General features: G+C 53.6%; 5 protein-coding genes across 5 annotated transcripts; 2 read left to right on the top strand and 3 right to left on the bottom strand.

Moving 5' to 3' along the window:
• Window positions 1-11: 11 nt before the first annotated feature.
• Window positions 12-980, top strand: J4E88_010219 (uncharacterized protein; the record flags this gene model as incomplete). Its single annotated transcript, XM_049403814.1, has 1 exon — window positions 12-980. One exon carries the CDS (start codon window positions 12-14, stop codon window positions 978-980), a length of 969 nt encoding a protein of 322 aa, XP_049250475.1.
• A 3,149-nt stretch (window positions 981-4,129) lies between these two features.
• J4E88_010218 (uncharacterized protein) lies at window positions 4,130-5,092 on the bottom strand (the record flags this gene model as incomplete). Its single annotated transcript, XM_049403813.1, has 1 exon — window positions 4,130-5,092. The coding sequence occupies one exon, from the start codon at window positions 5,090-5,092 to the stop codon at window positions 4,130-4,132; it is 963 nt and encodes a 320-aa protein (XP_049250474.1).
• Window positions 5,093-6,291: 1,199 nt separating this feature from the next.
• Window positions 6,292-8,480, bottom strand: J4E88_010217 (uncharacterized protein; the record flags this gene model as incomplete). The annotated part of the gene is made up of 5 exons (XM_049403812.1): window positions 6,292-6,868; window positions 6,917-7,327; window positions 7,375-7,709; window positions 8,133-8,339; window positions 8,397-8,480. 5 exons carry the CDS (start codon window positions 8,478-8,480, stop codon window positions 6,292-6,294), a joined length of 1,614 nt encoding a protein of 537 aa, XP_049250473.1.
• Window positions 8,481-8,786: 306 nt separating this feature from the next.
• Window positions 8,787-9,530, top strand: J4E88_010216 (uncharacterized protein; the record flags this gene model as incomplete). Its single annotated transcript, XM_049403811.1, has 1 exon — window positions 8,787-9,530. The coding sequence occupies one exon, from the start codon at window positions 8,787-8,789 to the stop codon at window positions 9,528-9,530; it is 744 nt and encodes a 247-aa protein (XP_049250472.1).
• Window positions 9,531-9,747: 217 nt separating this feature from the next.
• Window positions 9,748-11,036, bottom strand: J4E88_010215 (uncharacterized protein; the record flags this gene model as incomplete). The annotated part of the gene is made up of 4 exons (XM_049403810.1): window positions 9,748-9,929; window positions 9,982-10,369; window positions 10,427-10,658; window positions 10,870-11,036. 4 exons carry the CDS (start codon window positions 11,034-11,036, stop codon window positions 9,748-9,750), a joined length of 969 nt encoding a protein of 322 aa, XP_049250471.1.
• Between the last annotated feature and the right edge of the window lie 35 nt (window positions 11,037-11,071).

The following is an 11,071-nucleotide window of genomic DNA, read 5'->3' as shown; positions in this document are numbered from 1 at the left end:
ACACCCCCCACATGATGCTGTCCACCCTCCAGCCCTCGCACCCAGCATCATCTGCCATGTCCGGTATGACCTCAATGACTTCCTCCATGGCCACCTCGCTGCCTATAATACCCCCGCGCCAGGCCCCGCCCCGGCCCAAACTCTCCATCAACACTGAGCAGCCGCGCATCCTGGGCAAAGGTGCCAGTCTCCGTCTTGAAACCCTCAGTGCCGTCTCGCCCACCGTCCGCAACACCTTCTCCAACGCCTATGAGCGCCCGGCGACTGCCCCAACACTACAACGCCCCTCAAGACCCCAGCTCTCCATCGAGAGCGACGTGCCCGCCACCAGCGGCTCTACCAGCGCATCGACGCCAAGTTCAGCGTCTACCCTCTCCTCCACCCTCACATCGGCCTCCAACGACTCGGCCACCCTCTCAATACCCTACAAGCAACCCCACAACCTCGCCTCCATCCTCTCCAACAGCCCCGCGCGCTCGATAATACCACGCAAGATGGGCTCCAGCCGGCCCATGTTCCCCGCCGAGAAGCGCGTCTCCTTCCGCACACCACTGGAAGAGGAGATCACCACCACCAGATACACCCTCGCACATTCCGACATTGAGTCTTCCGTCTCAACCCTCTCCTCTCTCGCGTCCACCGCATCCACCACCGACTCTGACGCCTCGACATCACAGCCATCACTAAGTCTCAAGGCTCTGAAGAACCCCTCAGAAACCAGCATATCGCCCCTCCAGCTCTCCCTCATCAGCACATCGTCCTCCGCAGAGAGCTCACCAAGACCAAAGTCGCCCCGCACAGGCGAGAAGCGCGACTCGTCATCTTCAGACGACGACAGCGACTCAGCTCCCGAAACTCCCGTCGCTGGACGACGGAAGCGGACGCGAGACTGGCGCTGGACACTCGGTCCCCTGCCCTCCGACAACAAATCGTCAGTATCGTCGGCGAGCGATGCGACGATCAGCGAGGACAGCAGTTGATGGGTTGACGGCGCGCATGATTACGAACTGTACAGAGTGGGACGAAGACAACGGATGCGGCGTTACATTCCCATGGCATTTCTCGGTGTTTTATTTGTCACTTTCCATGATACCACATTTGCATATCCCGTTTGTCCTGGACGAGACAATCGCTAGCATCGCATTACATTGCATTTACTATTACTTTAACTACCATTATCAAATCTACATACTACTACTCTGCTCTACCAATAAGAGTGGACCGACACTACATTACCTACGTTTCTAACTTGCACATCACTATATCAAACAACTGCACATCACACTCTTTTCGACTTGACTTTACTTGACATGACCCTCCCAACCAAGTGCAAGTCTTATCCGAATCCCCCCTCGCGATCATCACTCCTCGGCCATGTGACAGGATCGGCTGCCGATCGAACATCGAACGGCGGTGCGTGCGGGACAGCCCACAGCCACCGACCGCACATGACAAGGGGCCCGAACATCGCAAGTCTACGCGACACACACAACCAGTTGCCAGGGTCTCGGAAAGCAAAAGCAAGCAATCACAACGAGCAAAACGTCCAAGATCCCGAAATAAACGTACATTACATCAACAGCCAAAACGCCCATTCCCGACTTATGTGCTTCGTTTTTGCCTCCGCCTCCGTCTTCTGCTACTGCAACGGTCCTGACTTGCATATCCGTGTGCATGTGCAGCTAACCATGACATCACCGCCTCATCTACCGGGACCTACCCAGCCACGCTTTCAATTTACAATTGCCGTAGCCTACACTCAAAGTGGGCCACGCAATTTAGCCATGGCTACTTCCGTAATCCGTAACAGGATGTCTGATCCGGATTCTCCTCTCGATGTCTGCTCGGAATCGGGCTGGGATAATGTGGCTGGCGGGAGGAAGAGAACCGCCGAGATGTTAGACGGAAGATTCAGGATACGAAGTTGTGCCGGCTTGGCCTGGTAGTATGGACTGGGAATGGAATGGTGGAGTTAGGTGAGGTAGAGAGGGAGGGACAGGCTGCACGTGATACTCTGGGGACAGCCCCGGTTGTAACAGAAGCAAGTGCAAGGGTATTTTCAAACATCGTCGTGTGTTCTTTTCGTTTCAGTTTCATGTTCTGAACACCCCCACCCCACTCTATCCAGCATCTGTGTGGTGTGTTTGCGACACCCCACCCATGGGATATCTCTCAAAATAAGCCACAGTGGGACTTATTTTCGCGAGAGTCAGAGTCGCGAATTGTGACAGCTGTCAGACGCGTCGGAGGATATTCGCAGCCTGCAGCGAGGGTTTCGGGCATATATCCAGACGATTCGTGTAACACGACATATTCTCATGTCTAAACCAGCAGTAAACCCGACGCGGCTTCAATATCCACAATCGATACTTGGGTAGAAACATACGGGTTATTGTTCGTATCGCGTTCGTGTCTCTACAACTCTAGCGCAATCCAGCCTCAAGTGCTCCCATGTTCCTAGTCTTTTCGGTCCTCGTCTCAGAGCTTGCAAGACATGCAAGCCCGGTAGAATGAGTTTTTCTTTTCTCATCTCGTACCTGCAGTACACTACCGAGTTCAGCACCCGGTCGGCGATGGTGGCGCTCAAGCCTCCCCTTGCTCATGCGCCGCCTGCACGAACGAACGCACAGCGAAGAACCCAGCCGCATACACGTCGTCATCGTACCTTCACAAGCGCAAGCGCAAACACGGCAAATTGCACATTTGACTAGTTTTGCTAGTGTTCGCATCTGGTTGATGCAGTCAGCAACGTACATTTTTCATCGCGTTTCGTTAGCACTCCCGCGATGCGGCTTTCAAATGTTGCAGGGATAACCACTAGTGCCGTGTTCTGGAACGCGAACCGCGTGGTCTGCGTGATGCAGATACGGGATTTGCTTTTGAGGCTAAGAATAGCGTGGGAACCGCTAGTGAACCGTTTTTTTATTTTCTCCTGGATGGGCATGGGATGGGAGTGTTTGGAGGATGAGGGTGGTGTTGTGGAAATTGCTGGTATTGATGGTTGATCTCGGAACTTTCGCGATCTCTTCTTTTCTGCGAGTGGTGTCGCGATGTATGTTCTTGCAAGCTGGTGTACATTTATTCCTTAGCTATCGAGTCCTCACTTGCGCGTTAGGGTTTCTGATGATTCCAACTACACAGAAAACACTTCCAAGGTTCGCAATTCCCCATCCTCCCTAACCAATCACACCTCTACAGTGACTAACCAACCAACCCACTACCACCTCACCAGCCCCTCCTGAGTCCAGAACCACATCCCATCCCATCCTATCGATTCCGATAGTCCCAGTAGTCCCACTACTCCCACCACCAAGCGAAATAACGATCTTCAGGTACAAACTCTACCACCCTACCACCCACCCGTGCCATCCCTCAACCACGTAGTCCTCAACCACGCGAACGTGTTCTAGACCAACCTGGTCTGTGTATGATTATAATAGCGTGTGCGGACTAAGAGCGCAGGGAGCGGAGTCGGAGTGAGGAGCGGAGCGGAAAGCACGGAAGTGCGGGACTACGGAATCACGGAGATGAGGTGTACGTAGTATATGCATGGTTGGTGTGGTGGCATGGTGCTGGGGTAGAGGTTGTTGGGTAGTTGGGTAGTTGGTTGGCGAGGATTTGGGATTTAGGAGGATGGTCGTAGATGGTGGTATGGGAATAAGGGGTGAGGGAGTAGGGTGTAGGGGTGAAGATAGAGGGAAGTATGGGTGAGTGTATGTGTGTGCATAGGAATGTGATGATGTCGTCCGTTAATGGTCATAGCCAGAGAAGAATTAACATTCGTTTCATTCAACAGTCTTGGAATGCGATGAAACGCAAATACCGTTGCCTTTCACATCTGTATGCGAAGAGGGAACTCTAGTATAAGAGTATCTCTCGAAGCAAGTTGCTGATACTACATGCTCGAGTCCAAATGAATCCCAAAGTAGAGTGATGACCTAGTCTACCATCCTCCACGACTGACACCACCAACTCCAGACGCCTAACCACCTATCCTCAACGCCTACAACGCCATTGAACCCATATAAGGCATGACACTCGCTATAGTGATCCCGTTAGTTTCCAACCGTTAACACCGTACTCCTCCATCACCACCACCACCACCACCACCACCCCCTCTCTCTTCCCCTCACACACCCTCCCCCCCAGGCGTAAAATCCAATTTCCCACTCGCCATAGCCCAAACCAGCCCCCCCATAATCCCACTCAATATAACCACAATAAAGCACACAAACCAAACCATACTCTTCCTCTTCCTCCACCCCCTCCTCACCTTATAAAAACACCCCTTGCTCTTCTCCCTCTTCTCTTTACGTTGATCTTCTATTTTCTTGGCTGCTGCCTCAGCAGTAAGCCGGGCAGCGCGATCACGCCGTAATTCCGCTTTTTCGTCGTCGGAGATGAGGGAGCGGGGGCGACCCAGCGGGTGTTTGTGGGAGAAGCGTTTGGTGTAGAGGCCGGTGGAATGGGGACGGGTGGAGGTAGGGGCCATGCCGTCGGAGGAGAGAGATTCAGGTATGTTTTTCGCGTTTGAGATGGCGTGGTCGCGCCAGGCGGCGTGGCGGCTATCCAGGGTACCGTCTTTGGACCACTCGATGACATCGTCGATGGCGGCTGTGAGGTCATCGCCTTCGAATCTATACGTCAGCGCCTCCCAGAGCTGGAGGTCGATTTTGCGGATATCGACGCCGGCGTTGGAAAGCGTGTTCGCAATTCCCTTCCAGGAATTCTTCGCAGAAGGATCGACGCCAGACAAGCTCGCTGGGTTGCGGACGTAGAGCCAGGATTGTGCCAAGTCGACGAAGCTGTCGAGGGAGATGGCGGTTTGCTTTACGCCGAGGCCGACGGTGTGGTTGTAGAGGACGAGGTTGTTGTCTTTGCTGATGGGGAGGCCTTGCGGGTACCAGTTGTTTTGTGCCTGTCGGGCAAAAGGGAGGGTGCGGAGGGAGCAGAGGATGGCCATGAGGGCGCGGTCGCGGTCGGTGTACGTGTGGTGGTGTGGTCCGGCTGAGATGGAGTGGAGGTCGTAGAGGGTGGATTCGGGCGCGTGCTTGAAGTCGTCTTCGATGATGGCTTGGATGCGGTCGACCATGTTGCGGGTGCTGAGTACTGTGTTTGCGTTAGCAAGGGATCCGTGGGGTGTGATGGAGAGACTCGGTTCTCGCGTCTCTTCTTAGTTCAACCATCACTAAAGCAAAGCTACTCACAGTAAGGCAGAGCATCGCAGACCCGACACAACTTCAACCCCATAAACTCAACCACAACATTCTTAACCGGCTTCTCATTCACCGCAGGCACAACTAGCACCCCATCCCCAACTCCTCCATAGATAGTATGCTTCGTCCTCGGAGAAGACGCTCCAGAACTGCTTTGTCTGGGCGACCGTACAGTATGCACACTCGACGAGGAGGAATTCCATCCTTCATTACCATCAGGCCCAAGACGGTAGCCGTTGGGTGTTGTGTGTGCTTGCTGAGGGACGCTGGGTCTGGAAAATGACTTTGATGTGGGAGGCGAGGGGGGTGCCGATGACAATGTAGAAGATGAAGATGCGAAGGAACGGTCCTGGCTGGTGTAGCTATCCGCATTGGGGGTACTGTAGGCATGGCATGGTTGAAGTGCCGGATGGTCTTCATGATTGACAGTGGCGGACAGTGAGCGTCTCCATGCGGCTTTTGAGCTCGACTTATCAGCGGGGACGATAGTGTCCTGATGCAGTGTCAATGGATGCTTCGGTGCGATGAGTGAGTTTGCGTACCTTGCTACCATGCCGCGATGGGACGCCGTCGTCGCATCGCGATGTTGTAGCCATTGCGATGCACGGCGGTCAATGAAGCGATAGATGAAAAGGAAAGAGACACTCAGTCCATCGAAATGAACTGCAAAGTAGATGAAGAGAGATCAGGCAGTTGAGAGATCGAAATGCAAAAGGTTCGAGGAGAGAAGGAATTGTATGAAGTCGGCTTCTGGCCAATGCGTACCGCCATTACACGTCGAAGAGCACCAGACCGAGTCGCTATCAGACCCCTCACGATACACACAATCATGTTCTCATCGACAGTCGACATCACTCATGTGTATGGTGCGTGTTGTGGATCGCGACCCTGGATCGCTCAACAACCACTGGATGTATGACCCCTCATGTTGATCCACCCCAATACAGCTGAGCTACCCGACTTGATGAAGTGAATTGTTTCGCAACGTTGTTTGTTGATTCGTAGTAGGTATTTGAACGCGCGGGCAGCCACGACGATGGTCGCTTCGAGAACTGCAATGGTGCCATCTCCAGCCTCAATTATCGTCATTCAGTGCTTTGGCATCTTCTACCGCCGCTCTAGCAATCTTCTTCAGCAGAGACTTGAAGTCCGCCTCCCGGAACTTTTCCCAACGATCCAAACCCTCGCTCGCATCGATTGGTAACGTCTCGTACCCCTGTTTGATGACGGCGCTGACTTCTTGCGGGCTGAGATGCTTGGACCGCGCCTTTCCATTGCTCTCCAGCAGGGACTGGTAATGCGAAGACACATTGATGAGCGTCTGCATGGAGTCTGATTGGCCTGATAACCCAAATGTGTCCCGGAACTTGATCAGTGTGTCGCCGCTTTCCACGAGCTTGTAGAACAAGTCGTCATACGATGCAGGGTCGGGCAAGAAGTTCTCTCCGCTAGACAGTGCAAAGGCCAGCAGATTGACCAGTATGTTGATCATTCCGTTTGATTTGTAGTTGGACTTGATGTCGCTTTCGTAGGTGGTGAGGAAGCGGACGAAGGAGAGCAGGGTCCGCCACAACTCCGACCAATGGTATGTGATGCGCGTCTTGGTTCGACTGAGGTGCGAAAGGAGACGTAATAGAACGCCGAGACAGAGGCTGGGAGCGGATTAGCCAAGTATGTGCCATATTGGGACTCAGACTCACATGTAGAAGTCAACGTCTAATCGCCTCCGCAGATTATGGCTGATGGCGTCAGACATCATGTCTAGTATGACAGCTGCAGGGACACGATCGCCCCTCACTGCCGGCAGGTAGGGCTGTCTCTGACGGCACAAGCGCACCGAAAGCTTGGACTCGTCACTGCATAGGCGTTTGGCGAGCTCTCGGTCTTCAACAAGTATTTGCAGCACGAAGAGGCTGAGGTATGTGTATAGTGCGGCCCTGGTAGACCGATGGGCGTGTTGGAACATGTAGGACGTCAAGGAAAGGTATGCGCTCAGCGGCGAGGGCTCGTTCTTGTCCGCTGGGGCTGACTTGACTAGGTTGAAGCAGAAGACTTTGTTGGCGTTGGCGAAGTCGTACGTGGAGAGAAGTACGCCAATCTCAGGCCCTGGTCTAGCCATACGTTAGCATGAGCCGTGATTACGGCCATGAGTGCTTACAGTGCAGCGAAGAGCGACTTTGCTTCATCCGGAGCCGGCACAGGTGTGGTTGGCCGAGAGCTGGGCGCAAGAGCACCCAGACCAATGTAACTCAGCGTCGAGCCTAGCGACCAGCCTTCGGGCATATCATCCTGTACAGCTACATAGGCGTCCCGCAGCTTTGTACATGTATTCCCAAAACAAGCGACCATATCCTGTATGATAGCATCGTTGACAAAGTCGTCTAGCCGCAGTCTATACGGGTTCTGAAACTCGAATTTGTTGTAGTTCGTGAGGAGGCCGAGGAGATAGAGCGCGGGGAGAACTTGGGTGCTGTCGTCGCAATCTTGGATGTACTACTGGCTGTGAGTATGCATCCCCCCTGTCTTGCTTTCTGTCGTACCTTCATGAGCGAGGGAAACAAATCGCGATGAGTAAAGTAGCTCGGAAGCGCAGTCTGAAAGCCAGCCGCAGTAATCGAGAGCGCCACTCTCACAGCCCTCAAACGCAAAGGAACTGCTTTTGGTCAGCCCATCCCTCCACAGCATCCCCTCTATACATACTATCCCTCCCCCCCCGTATCGCCGTATCCAGCGTCGCAACAAAGTCCGTCATAACCTTATCCGCATCATTCAGCCCCGTAAGAACAGCTATGATATCGGAGCTCGGATTCGTGTACTTCTTCGTGAGTGCGGCATCGAGGAAGACTGTCAAGGTCTAAGCGGTAAGCGCATGGAGAAAGAGAAGGTGATGTGTGCGTGGGTGGGTGGCATGGGTACCTCGAGGGCGATTTCGTCGGCGGGCGCGCTGGCTTGCTTGACGCGCAGGATGGCCTGGCTGAAGAGTGCCTGCGAATGCGCTTGCTGGTGCAGCATCTCGTCCGGCGTTACCGAACTGAGTATGCGCTGAAGGCCGGTGGGGTCGGGGCGGTGGAGGAAGAATTCTTGCCAGAAGCCGGCGGATAGCTCGATTTCTTCGTCGTCTTCCTGGGCATGGTTAGCACTTGGTTGGCGCAAAATGGGTGGAGATGGAGAGGATCGCACTTTGAAGAGGGTTTCGTAGAGGGAGATTATCTTGGGTTGGAAGATTTCAGGCCGCGTGTCCTGCGTCAGCGGTGACGGCTCCATGGTGCGTGGGAGAGAGAGACTTTGGAATATTTGTCGTGGGAGATGCAGGGACGGGCTTCAGATGCGATGGTGGCAGTCGCAGGCGCGTCGCGCAGCATGGGGAACTAGCGGGCCGGTGGGCGATCAGACGCCGACAGCCCCACCATTCGCACGTGTGAAAGTAGGCATGTCGTGTGAAGGGGGGTTACTAGACAATATCCCCTCGAATTATTCTCATTATTGTGACCCGTCAATACATCCAAAAGGAAGGCGCGACCAAACCCCCGGTACCCCGCGACCCTCCAACCCTCCAATCCTCCAACCACCATGCCACCCCCCCTCCTAGTCGGCATCTCAGGCCCCTCCTCCTCAGGCAAAACAACCCTCTCCCGCCTCCTCCGCGACATCTTCCCCCCCTCCAAACTCTTCATCCTGCACCTCGATGACTTCTACCTCACCGACGCCGAGATCCCCGTCAAGAACTCTGTCCAAGACTGGGATTGCATAGAGTCGCTCAATCTACCCGCGCTCAAACAAGCACTGCAGCACATCAAAGAACACGGTAACAGCCCAGAATGGTTGGTCAGCCAGGAAGACCAGAACAGTGTGGGCGACCATGGTGTACCTGAGGCTGAGATCAAGAGGTTGAGAGATGAGGTTGAGGTGTGGTTGAGGAGTAAGCCTGAGTGGGAAGAGCGACGGATATGTGTTGTTGATGGGTTTTTGCTGTTTTCGCAGGATATGAAGGATATCCGTGAGATCTTTGATGTTAGACTCTTTTTACGGACGAGCTATGAGACTGCGAAGAGGAGGAGGGAGGCGAGGAGTGGCTATGTGACGCTTGAGGGCTTCTGGCAAGATCCGCCGGGCTATGTAGATGATATTGTGTGGCCGAACTATGTGAAGGACCATAAGTTCCTGTTCAAGAATGGGGATGTGGATGGAGAGTTGGATAAGAAGGTTTGCGAGAGCGTTGGCATATACGGCATGCCGAGAGAAGCGGAGGGCGATATGACAAGGTGTTTGCATTGGGCTGCTGGGTTACTGGAGGACGTCATCAAGAGGACATGAGTACTTTTCGAGTCTGTATTATTATACTTGTATCCATGTCACTTTGGAGCTTGACAAACCAAGAACTGCATACCGCAATCCCGTACCCGGTTGCTACTACTCAAGAACGCCTATGCGCCATTAGACAATGCCCTAACCCACCAGCCATGCAGAAGTGATGATACACAAATGTCAAAGCGAAACGGCCGACTGATCAAATCTTGAAGTTACCGCCTTCCTAGGTGCTGGACTTGACCTTGTCGATGTAGGCCTGTCCGGGGCTCTCATAGGTAGGCACAAAGAAGGTGTTGATCTGCGCTTCCTTGGAGAGCCACGTCGTCATTTGACTGAGCTCCTCGCGCAAGCGCGTGACGGCCTGATGATCCATGTTGGTTTGCGCGATGAGTTCGGGCATGGTGACTGTGAAAGCCTTGTTAGCAATATTTACATCTAACAACTTATATATGCATACCCAGAAGACGCAGAAGATGCTCGCCGCCATAGATGTCAGCGAGCGGCTTTGCTGCAAGATCATCCGTCGGCGAATTGATGCGTGACCAGATGTCGTAGAACTGCTCGCGCTCAAACCGGTACAGGAGAAGACGTCCGACGCTCTTATTGAAGTACTCCTTCAGTCCAGCTATGACTTCCTCAAGAATGTCCTGCTCGATGCTGGTGCGGTTGCTGTTGTCTTTGACATGCTTCATGTACTCATCCAGTATGACGCCTGCAGGGTAAGCTGAAGGCAGCTGAACGAGTTGCAGGTTCTTAGTGATGTTCTCCCAGTCGTCGACTAGGAGGCTCTTTAGCCTGTCTGGCATGTAGATCCTGACAGCCAGCTTGTTCTGGAATGCTTCTTCCTAAAGGGAGTTAGAGAGTGAGTTGCTAAGCGTAGGGCGAATTGCTGGGATACACACCTTCTCTAAGTCATTGTCCCGCACCCTCTTCTGACCGCGTGGTGCAGCAGTGACGGAGGTTTGGCGCTCTTCGCTACCGCGCGCCGAACCCTGAGCCTTCTTTTTTGCAGGTGCGGGTTGAGCTCTTGCGGCACGCTGGGCAGCCAGCATCTCGTGCCTGAGGTTATTGGCCAACTCTCGGTTCTCGGGAGACAGCTTGCGAAGCCGATCCTCAGGAACCCAGTCGTCCCAGCTGCGATACGTTAGTTAGCGATCTCAAAAGCAAGCCACGAGTTTTTGAGTTTTGAGGGGGCGATTTGAAACGATGTGCCGCTGCAAATGTGTAGTAAAGGTGTGGTACGCTGGCATGAGTGAAGTGTATGCAGAGGCAAACGTGACTTCTGCAGTGGGAGACGGAATGACAGGCAGGCGGGCGCAGACTCGAACGAATCGAAGATACGTACGTGTTCTTCCAGCCCTTGTAGTGGACTCTGTATTCGAAGCCATTCTTCTTGTCTTCTTCTACAGGTCTGACTTCGAGCACCTTGGCCTCGTATAGCAACTCATGGTGGAAACAAAAGACCTTTTCATCTTTCTTGAAGGAAGGCTCCGGCGCAGCTGCGGGCGCCATGATTGCGATGGAGTGTGATGAAATTGATGTTGATG

The sequence above is a fragment of the Alternaria novae-zelandiae genome (genome assembly GCF_023758075.1).
Source record: "Alternaria novae-zelandiae strain BMP 2774 chromosome Unknown scaffold_30, whole genome shotgun sequence".
In the NCBI taxonomy this organism is placed as follows: Eukaryota; Fungi; Ascomycota; class Dothideomycetes; order Pleosporales; family Pleosporaceae; genus Alternaria; species Alternaria novae-zelandiae.
Note: the sequence above shows the minus strand (reverse complement) of the source record. Positions and strands in the feature narration are given on the sequence as shown.